Source organism: Carica papaya, chromosome 5 (assembly GCF_054855325.1).
Source record: "Carica papaya isolate Zhongbai chromosome 5, ASM5485532v1, whole genome shotgun sequence".
NCBI lineage: Eukaryota > Viridiplantae > Streptophyta > Magnoliopsida > Brassicales > Caricaceae > Carica > Carica papaya.
Window position 1 is genome coordinate 15025637 of NC_142313.1, and position 11776 is coordinate 15037412.

At 37.3% G+C, this 11776-nt stretch overlaps 1 protein-coding gene across 1 annotated transcript; it reads right to left on the reverse strand.

Moving 5' to 3' along the window:
* Positions 1 to 1612: 1612 nt before the first annotated feature.
* Positions 1613 to 5522, reverse strand: LOC148253775 (uncharacterized). Its single transcript, XM_088220493.1, has 9 exons — positions 5345 to 5522; positions 4902 to 5158; positions 4657 to 4790; positions 3975 to 4334; positions 3608 to 3747; positions 3352 to 3521; positions 3141 to 3209; positions 2873 to 3016; positions 1613 to 1825 (listed from the first exon to the last, which is right to left on the reverse strand). Exons 1-9 carry the CDS (start codon positions 5520 to 5522, stop codon positions 1613 to 1615), a joined length of 1665 nt encoding a protein of 554 aa, XP_088076619.1.
* Positions 5523 to 11776: the final 6254 nt, after the last annotated feature.

Sequence of the window (11776 nt, forward strand, 5' to 3'; positions counted from 1 at the left end):
ACGGGCGCTGAATTTTTCTTCAGGAATTGAAACGTGCTTACGATACCTACAAGTATCCTAAATAAACCCAAAAATCAAACCCAGGACCTACTCGGCCAATTTCAGAATTCCAGCATGACGGCGATCCGCCTCGAGTTTGCTATTTTCGGCTGTTTTCGGTCGAATTCAGCCGAACTTACACCAGTTCCTACGAAAAAATACACTTAGGACCCTCAGTGGGCCGAAAAAATGCATAAAACCGAAACTCACCAGCAGTGGGGCTCTCCGGTGCGGCGGCTCCTTCGGCTCACGTTGCGGTTGGGTATTTTGCTTTGGTCAACCTGCAGAGAAGGAAACGGTGGTCACAATAGTGGAAAAATTACATCGAATGGGAATAAAGAAAGGCCTCATTGGAGGCATTTTTCGAAACACCCCACGGTGGCGCCACCGAGCTTCAGCGGTATTTTCTGGCCAATCGACCGGTTCTTTCACTCCGATTTGGCCATGGGTGGGTTTAAAATTGAATTTTGTGCAAGAGGAAAAATTTTTTACCTCGTTTTGCGGTCAAAAATTGCTCCGGTACGGTGACGGGTGGCGACGGTCGGCTCCCCAGCGGTTAGGCTGTCTTCTCCGACGAGAGGCTCTGGCGGATAGGGTTAGGGTTTGGGTACGGATGAGGTTATTTATACCCATCCGCTTTTGATCCAGATCGTCCATCGATTTAATCTGGACCGTCCAATTGCGATTAAATAGGGAGTGAATCTGGACCGTCCATCGCGATTCAATCTGGGTCTTTCGTAGGTGATGCAATCTAGGTCGTCCGTGCGCGCGGGAATGGATCTCAGTCATTCATTCGTGCCCACGTGGATCGCCCACATGGTTTCCCCCGCATGGCCTCCAGCATCAGCGCCTCTGCCACCTGGCGCGTCCTGGTTGGTCGGGGCTACTGAACGGATAGCTGACGTGGTGTAACTTTTTTAAATTGCGTTTTGACATTCGGTTTCTGATTTTTCTTTCAAAAATACCCCTAGAACCCAAATTTTCACCCCTTTTTTCCAAAATTATTTTCAATTAAATCCCTAACCAATTTTTTACCCTTTTTATTATTATTATTTTTATTAAATCAAATTAAAATAAAATAAAATAAATTAAAATCATATAAATAACCCTCCAAGATAAGTTTTAAGACTTTTAAGAGTCACAACTTTTCATATTACTAAGTAAGTATTTCTATTTAATAAGAAAAAACAAAAGTCTAGATATAATAAATGATGACAACTAGATTCAATGTATCTAAGTTAGAATTTGTTATGAAATTTGTGAGCTAATTATCTATCTAATAAAATATGAATTTAATTGGGTTTCTCCATGAAAGTTGTAGGCCTAAATGTGTAGATAAGTTTAGGATTTTGAATCACCTAATTTGGACATCAGAAGCCCAAGTTATGCCCCATCAAAGCAAACTTGTTCAATTTCATATTAGGCTGGTGTAACTTCCATTTGAGTTAATATGACCAAGCTTTGATTTATATTATTCAGCCCAAGCCCAATACATGCTTGCTTGTTGCATTCTTGAATTTTTTCAATGTCATTCCACAAGCCTTGAATCAACCCGTTTAATGCATCCTTAAATTTATTCAACCGCTCTTGTAATCGAACTATTAGGTAGCTGAATTGGATCCATGTTCTTGTATCCTACTTTATTTGCATCATTCCCTCCCTCCTCAAGATGATTCGTCCACGAATCTCCAACATTTACATCAAAAAGAGAAAGATCAGCCACATTAAAAGTAGTACTTATATTATATTCATTGGGGAGATCCAACTTGTAGACATTTTCATTAATCTTTTCAAGGACGTAAAGTGGTCCATTGTCTCAAAGATGCAGTTTGATTTCCATTGAGTAGGAAACCTTTTCTTGCGCATGTGTACCCAAACCCAATAACCAGGTTCGAATATCACTCACCTCCTTCCTTTGTTTATTTGGCTTACAATTTATTGATTCCTTTTCTCTATGTTCTTGTGCACATCTTCATGTAGCTTCTTTATCAAATATGTGCTTTTCTTTCCATCTAAACTAGTTCTTTCATTACATGGTAAAAGAACTAAATCCAAAAGAGTTAAAGGATTAAAACCATAAACAACGTCAAATGGTGAATAACTAGCAGTAGAATGCATAACTCTATTATATGCGAACTCAATAAATAGAATGCACTCTTTCCAATTCTTTAGATTCTTTTGGACAGTAGGACGCAACAAAGTTCCTAGAGTTCTATTCATAACTTCAGTTTGACCGTCAATTTGCGGATGACAAGTAGTAGAAAACAACCTAGTTCCTAAGTTACTCCATAAAACTTTCCAAAAATGACTTAGAAACTTTGCATCCCTATCACTTACAATTGTTTTTGGAATGTCATACAAACGTACTACATCCTTAAAGAACAGGTTTGCAAGTTAGTGGCATCATCAGTTTTATTATAAGGTGTGAAATGCGACCTCTTTGAAAACCTATCAACCACTACAAAAATTTAATCTTTTCCTTTCCTTGATCTAAGCAAACTTAAAACAAAATTCATTGAAATATCAGTCCAAGGTTCACTAGAAATAGATAAAGGTGTATACAATCCTTGATTCAAAACTTTAGATTTTACTTGTTTGCACAAAACACATTTATCACAAATCTTTTGCACATATTTCCTCATTTTAGGCCAATAGAAATGTTCTTTTAAAGAATCTAAAGTTTTTGAAATATTAAAATGTCTCATTAACCTCCCCTATGAGATTATTTAACAATCAACATTTGCATAGAACAAATAAGTATGCACGACTTATTCTCTTTAAATAAAAACCCATCTATTCTATAGAACTTATTGAATGCAACTTTATCACATGCCTTAAAAATGCTAGGAAAATCAGAATCATTTTCGTAAAGAGATTTAACATGTTTAAAACCAAGCATTTGAGCACCTAAAGCATTGAGTAAAGCATACCTTCTTGAAACTACATCTGCCACAACATGCTCTTTGTCTTGCTTGTACTTAATCACATAAGGAAATGTTTCAATGAACTCAACCCATTAAACATGCCTCTTCTCCAATTCTCCAAAGCTTGAACCAAAGCATAAAGTTTCTTGTCGTAGGTAGAATAGTTCAATGAAGCACCATGAAGCTTTTCACTAAAGTAGGCAATTGATCTTTTTCCTTACATAAGGATAGCCCCAACACCAACACCTGAAGCATCACACTCAATTTCAAAAGTATTAGCAAAGTTAAGCAAAACAAGAATAGGTGTCGAACAAAGGTTATCTTTTAACAAATTAAATGCTCGCTCTTGATCCTTATCCCACTTAAAAACACAATTCTTTTTTATTACTTCCGTAAGTGGTGCAGCAATGGTACTAAAGTCTTTAGCAAACTGCCTATAAAAACTAGCAAAACCATGAAAACTTCTTACCTCACTTAACAATTTAGGAATAGGCCAGTTCTTAATAGCACTTACATTCTCTTCATCAACTTCAACACCTTGCTTACTCACAACAAAACCTAAAAACACAATTTGATCTAAACAAAAAAAAAACACTTCTTGAAATTAGCATTCAACCTCTTTTTTCTCAAGGTAACTAAAACACGTCTCAAATGTTCTTCATGTTCATTCAAATCTCTAGAATACTCAAGGATATCATCAAAGTAGACGACAACAAAATTTTCAATGAAATCTTTCAAAACATGATTCGTAAGTCTCATAAAAGTACTTGGTGCATTAGTTAAACTGAAAGACATAACCAACCATTCATATAATATATATATATATATTTTTTAAAGCAGTTTTCCATTCATCACCCTCTTTCATTCGAATTTGATGATAACCAATTTTCAAATAAATTTTGCTAAAAATAGTAGAGCTATATAATTCATCAAGAACATCATCTAACTTAGGAATATGATGATGATACTTTACCGTAATATTTTTAATCGCACGAAAATCAACACACATACGCCAAAGAACCATCTTTCTTAGGCACCAAGAATACCGGAACAACACATGGACTCATACTTTCTCTAACAAATCCCTTACCTAACAACTCATCAACTTTCCTTTGACGCTCCTTTGTCTCCTTGGGAGTACTTCTATAGACTGGTTTGTTTGGAATTGAGGCACTGGGTATGAAATCTATTTGATTCTCAATACCTCTAATGGGTGACAATCCATTAGGTATCGCCTTCGGAAAGACATCTTCATATTCATGCAAAAGAGAAACAAACACATTAGGCAAAGAAACATCAAGGTCGTTAGTGTTTAGATAAAGTTCCTTGTACATAAGCACAAGTCTACTTTTCCTTGAAAACCAGGCTTCCCTAATATCACTCATTTTTGCATACAAGCTCACTTGTTTATTTTTACACTCATTTGAATTCTACCCCTCTTTTGCCAAACTCACTTTCTTTTTCACTTCAATATTTTTTTCACTCTTTTATTTTAAAAGCTCACTCTTGGATGTCTCACATTCGCTCACTCTTTTTCCTTCACTCTTGTTTTTTCTCTCACTTTATATTCTTCTAAGCTCACCCTCATAAATGTTTTTTTGGCGAAAGTGCTACAAGAGTAATTTTCTTCCCGCCTTTCTCAAAAACATAGTAATTTGTGAAACCATTATGCATTACCCTTCGATCAAATTACCAAGGGTGTCCTAACAAAAGATGACCAGCATCCATAGGCACTACATTGAATAACAATTCATCCTTATACTTTTCTATTTTGAATGCCATAAGAACTTGCTTTGTCACCCTTATATCCCTGCAATCATTGAGCCACTTTAATTTGTAAGGATGTGGATGTTTTATAGTAGATAGCCCCAACTTCTCTACAAAAGTAGTACTGGAAATATTTATTACGCTGCCACCATTAATTATCACATCACATACGTGATCCTTCATAAGACATCTAGTATGAAATAAGTTCTCTCTTTGATCGCATTCATCTTGTTGTACTTGTATATTCAAAGTTCTTTTTGCTACAAGAACTCTTCCACTTTTTGCCATGATAAATTCTTCATCTTCATCATCAACATCATCTTCATAGGATGGTATTTCTCTTTCATTCTCTTCTTCACTAGCCCAATAATACTCTCTATTAAGCATCAACATAGTTATTTGATTTGGACAGTCTCGCTTACAATGACCTACACCTTAACACTTGAAAATTTTAATATTTCTTATGTTAGTAGTAGAGTCAAGCTTACTCTTATCTTTGCTAGAACCGGATGTTTTAGGAACCTCTTTTGATTCTGCCTTAGGCTTGGATGACAAAGCCTTATAACATTTCCTCTAATTTGATTTAAATGATGAAGTGATGGAAGAAAAATTACTTGCATTCCTTTTTCTCTTCAATTGCTTCTCAACATTCGAAGCAAGGTGAAGCAAATCTTCTAGCTCCATATGAGCCTGCAATTCGACAACATTAGAAATCTCCTTATTCAAACCATTAAGAAATCTAGTCATTGTAGCCTCACTATCTTCCTCGACATTTGCTCTAATCACGACCATTTCTATTTTTTTGCAGTACTCCTCAACACTCTTAGAACTTTGTGTAAGATTTTGAAGTCGATTGTACAACTCTCTATTGGTACAAATCTTCTTCTCATGATGGACTTCAAATCTCTCTATTCTTCAATAGTCCTCTCCCTATTTCTTTTCCACTTCTTCTTTGTATTATTCCACCAAGTAACAGCATAATCTTCAAAACAACAACGACAAGTTATAGTTTCTTGGATTTAATGTAGTTATTGCAATCAAATTGTAATGACCTAGAACTTAAAAGGAAATATAATCATAAATTGAATGTGAAAGTGAAATAATAAAGTTAGGGTTTATATTCCTCACACAATAATTTAGAATAACCAATAGGGCTATGGGAATGACCCTTCTAAAGGAACAAATAAAAAATCAAAGAAATAAATAGAAAGTAAACAACTAGGCATCCTATTTGCAACCCTCTTATGGATCGAGATCTGGATTTTAATCCTCTTGATCTGAAATATTTAATAAAAGCGTGAGTTATACTATCCCAGTAAGAATGTCACACTACTCACCGATACAGAAATGAAGGTTGGTAAAAATTATAAAAATAACTAATGGAGCTCTTAATTTAAGTAAATTCATGTATCATAAAGAAAATCATTTATTGCATACTTACCATGGCAAGATTTTCAAAAACTAACCTATAGAGATAATAACACAAAAATAACATAATCTCATATTCAATTAGCCAGAACAACAACTTTCTCATTTTTATTTGCTTACTGGTATCCCTGGAGGTCCATAGGGATGTCCCATTACGCATGAACCCATAACATAACTTATCAACTAACCAGCCGTCCCCACACCCCGTCTAGTATGAGCACCAAAAGTACAATCCCTCAATACCCCGTCCAGTATGAGGGTGAATCAGGCCGTCCCCATACCCTATCTGGTATGAGTGCCAAAAATATATTTCTTCGATATACCTTCCGGTATGAGGTAACGTTCACGGTAGGGTTCCCTATGTACCTGATCTATCCACTATCTCACAGGATATCCAATAAGACAACTGTTTTGTTCATTCACTTGACCAAAAAATTTTCCGTTTATATTTAATTTTCAATTTCACAATTCAATTGTAAATCACACAAGACAAACGGTACATGCATCAAGGAAATACAACTGAATCATCTTACCAATTTCAGTGTATTATCATGCATTTAAAACTGTAAAATCAAACAATCAGTTAAAACATGATGAACAGTGATAAATAACGGGTTCTAGCTCCATTAGTAACTTGTAATTAATTATTGAAAATTTCTAAATTACGTAAAATTTTGTATTATTTATAATTAGACTTTAATTCCATAATAGGAAGTAAGGTGAGGGATTCTTACCTGAATCGGTTTCTGAAACACTAAACTTTCAGCTGCGCCTAATGACGATCCTGAGTTCCCTAAATTTTCCTTTGGAGATTAAAACACGCTTCAAGCACCTAAAAATATCTTAAAACTCCAAAATTGATGTTAAAAAACTTTTTCAGTCAATTTTGGAATTCCGGCACGGTGGCACCGCCGTGCTCTGGCGGCAGTTTGCCTTGAACTAAGCATTTTTTGCTAGTTTTGGCCGATTTCAGCCAGTTTTATACTCATCTGTGCAAGAAAACACGTTAAGTAACCTCACTTGACCGAAAAAATCAGAAAACAAAAACTTACTTGTGGTGAAATTTTTCGGTGCAGCGGCTCCGCCGGCTTACCTTCGCGGTTCGGCGTTTTTCTTCGGACAACATGTAGAAAATAGAATGGTGAATACAATGGTAGAAAAATCACATGAAATGAGAATCGGGAAGGGGCTCATCGGGGGCAGTTTTTGGTTTTTCCCGCGGTGCTACCACCAGATTTTACCAGCAATTTCTGACTCATCTGCTGGTCCTTTTAGTCCGATTTGGCAATAGGAGTGTTTGAAATTAAATTTCGAGCGAATGGAAAAATGTTTACCTTTCTTGGTGGTTGGAGGTGGCTCCGGCGCGGCGGCAAACGGTGGTCGGCTCCATTTTTCAGTGATTGGTTCTTCTTCTCTAGTGGGGGGTTGGCGGCTAGGGTTAGGGTTCGGTGTGAATTGAGATATTTATATTCATCTCTCTTTAATCTAGACCGTTCATCGCATTTGATCTCAACCGTCTGATCGCGTTTAAAGAAAAAATGAATATGGACCGTTCATCGTAATTTGATCTAGATCGTACAATCGCATTTAAAGAGAGAACAAATCTTGACCGTTCATTGCATTTAATCGCGATCGTTCGATCGTGCCTGAGGAGGGAATGGATCTGGACTGCCCACGCACGTGTGAATAAATTCAGACCGTTCGATCGCGGACATGCACATTGCCAACATGGCCTCCTATGTGGCACCGAGTCAGTGTGCCTTGCCATGCAGCGCGCTCCAGTTCGTCGGGGCTACTGACTGGACGATCCTATGTGGTACATTTTTCTTAAATTATATTTTGACCCTCTAGTTTCTGATTTTTCTTTCAAAAATACCCTCCGAATCCATATCTTCACCCTTTTTTTCTAAAATTATTTTCAATTTCATCCTCCACCTAATTTTTTTTAATTTTTACATTAAATAAAAATTTATAAGCATAAAAATTATATTTATATATTTTTATTTTTATTTTTATTTTTTTAAAATTAATCCCGGACTAAATTTCGGGTCTGGGTATTACAACTCTCTATTCCTTAAAAGAAATTTGGTCCTTCAAATTTGTCTCTCTCTCATTTAATCAAACAGTTTGGGATATTGGGCTCTGAAGTCTGATTCTAGCTCCCATGTGGCCTCTCTGTGTGTATGATTCTTTCATAGAATTATCGAAAGGAATTTCTCAGTTGTGGAGTACTCTGCTCTTATGGTCCAGAATACCCACCAGTATCTCCTCGTTGAACAGATCCTCATATAGTGAAAAGGCCTCGTGGGCCAAGATGTGAGAGTGGTCCGGGTTGTACTTGTGTAGTATGGACATATGAAACATATTATGGACCCTGAATAGTTCTGGAGACAGTGTTAATCTGTAGGTAGCAGTATAATTCTATCTAATATTTCAAATGACCCAATAAAATGGGGATTTAGTTTTTCCCTCTTTTCAAACTTACTGATTCCCTTGAAATGAGTGACCTTAAGGAACACTCGATCACCTTTATCAAATTCTAAATCCTTCCTCTGGGGATCCGCATAACTCTTTTACCTACTCTGAGCTGTTTGGATATTCTTTCTGATCTTAACTATTTTGGCTGTAGTCTTCTCCACAAGATCTGGATCGAACAATTTTATATCACCCACCTCTTTCCAACAAATCAACGATCTACATGGGCGGCCATATAATGCTTCGTACGGAGCATGTGAATACTTGTTTGGTAGCTGTTATTGCAGGCGAACTCTATTAAGGGTAAATAATCATCCCAATGGCTCTTGAAGTCAAGAACACAAGCTCAGAGCATATCCTCCAGTGTGCGGATCATCTTTTCTGCTTGTCCGTCAGTCTGAAGGTGGAATGCGGTACTAAGGGAAAGTTTCATTCCCATGGCTTGTTGAAAACTAGTCCAGAACTCAGAAGTGAACCTGGGGTTCCTGTCGGACACTACAGTCACTGACACTCCATATAACCTTACTATCCTTATCGGACACTACTGTCACTAACACTCCATGTAACCTAACTATCTTCCGGATATACATTCTTGCTAGCTTGTCCAAGGAGTCGGTCATCTTGATGGCCAAGAAGTGGGAAGACTCGGTGAACCGGTCAACGATTACCCAAATGGCATCATGTCCCAAGCGTGCCCTAGGCAATCCTGTCATGAAATCAATTATGATGTGTTCCCATTTCCATTCCAGAATTAGTAATGGCTGAAGTTGGCCGTCTGGGCATTGATGCTCTACCTTGACTTGCTGACATACTAAACACTTGGAAACAAAGTCGACCATATCTCTTTTCATTCCATTCCAGCAAAATCGAGGTCGCATACTTTGATATATCTTAGTACTTCTTGGATGCATGACAAACTTTGAGTTATGGGCCTCAGTCATGATATCCCTTTGAGCTCATTGTCACATGGAACACACATCATGTCCTTAAATCTAAGCAACCCATCAGTAGAGACTTGAAATTCTGAATTCACTCCCTATTCTGCATCTTTCTTGAGGGCTGCTAGGGTGGAATCGGCAGATTGAGCTTCCTTTATTCTCTGGATCAACTCAGGTTGAACAGTCAAGTGGGTTAAGCATGTAACCTTCTTCAGGTCTTGAAGTCGTACCTGTTGTGTGGCCCCTATTATCCTTCATTATGAAACTATTAGGTGAGCTAATATACCTGCACTTTTTCTACTGAGTGCGTCGGCTACCACGTTGCCCTTACCCGGGTGATACAAAATATTGCAATCATAGTCATTGAGGAGTTCTATCCATCTTCTTTGACGCATGTTGAGATCTTTTTGAGTGAATATGTGTTTCAAGCTCTTATGATCGGTATAGATCTGAAAAGTCTCCCCATACAAGTAATGGCGTCAAGTCTTCAAGGCGTGGATAATCGCAGCAAGTTCTAAATAATGGGTGGGGTAGTTTTTCTTATAACTCTTCAACTGTCTGAACCCATAGGCTATAACCTTCTCATGCTGCATCAAAACACAACCCAACCCCAGGTAGGAGGCATCATTATAAACTATATATCTATCAGTCCTGCTCGATAAGGCCAACACAGGTGCAGTAGTCAACCACTTCTTTAGTTCTTAAAAACTCATTTCATAGTTCTCGTTCCATTCAAACTTGACATGCTTCTTTGTGAGCCGAGTCAAAGGAGCAGTTAGGCTAGAAAATTATTCCACAAACCTGCGGTAAAAACCTGTCATCTCCATAAAACTACGAATTATCTTAACTGAGGTTAATTTTTTCCAGCTAAGCACTGCCTCAATTTTTTCGGAGTTCATTGACATTCCATCTCTTAATATGATGTGCCATAGGAAGGTAGTCTACTCGAACCAGAACCTATACTTACTCAACTTTGCATACAACTTCTTTTCTTTGAAAACCTGTAAAACTTGAGTCAAATAGTGAGTGTGTTACGCTCTGCTTTTTGAATAGACTAGGATATCATCAATAAATACAATGACGAACTGATACAGGAATTATCTGAAAACCCTGTTCATCAAATCCATGAAGATAGCTGGTACGTTTGTTAGTCCAAATGACATGACCAGGAACTCATAATGTCCGTACCTGATTCAAAAAGTTATTTTGGGAATGTCTTCTGCCTTGATCTTTATCTAATGGTAATCTGAATGCAAGTCTATTTTGGAGAAGAGCTGGGCATCTTGCAACTGATCAAAAAATCATCTATCCTAGGGAAGGGATATTTATTCCTGATCGTGACCCTGTTCAGTCTTCTATAGTCAATCCATAACCTTAATATCTCATCCCTCTTCCTTGCAAATGTGACTCCGGCACCTCAAGGGGACACACTATGTCGGATGAATCCATTATCCTGTAATTTATTGATCTGTTTCCTCAACTCCTCCATCTCAACACGACTCAGGCAGTAAAGGACAACCGAAATAGGCTGGGTGTCTGGTTGAAGATCTATGGTGAATTCAACTTCTCTATCCATTAGTAGTTTGGGTATTTCATCTTGGAACACATCTGAGAAGTCTCGGACGATTAAATCTCTCGAATACAAATTTCTTTCTTAGGTTTGCCTAGTTAGAGAAAATAGCCGAGTTAAAACACTTAATAATAGAAAAAATTGACATGAGGGAATAATGTTTAAATTTTTTTATTAATTTGTAATTGACTCTTCATTAGGATGGTTGAATACAAGTTTCTAAAGAAAATAATCTATGGTGGCGTGATGAGCCGCTAGCTAGTTCATTCTTAGGATTACATCAAAGTCCCCCGTGTCAATCTTTATTAAGTCCACACTCAATTTTTTAATGCTTATATCTATGATACATGCTCTGTATATAACTTCCCGTAGTAGTGTCTTACTCCTAGGAGTAGGCACAAACGATAAAGAATCAAGTCTTTCAGGTAATACATTCAAGTTTGATGTAAAAGCATGTGAAACAAATAAATGTGAGGCACCAGTATCAATCAAAATATGTGGAAGATGATTATAGATAGTGTACGTACCCCGTATCACGTCTAGGTTGGGTTCTGTATCTTGTTGAGTAAGGTTATAAACCCTATCCTGGATAGGAGGTCTGGCCTATTTCTGATTTCTCGGGCACTCTCTCGCAT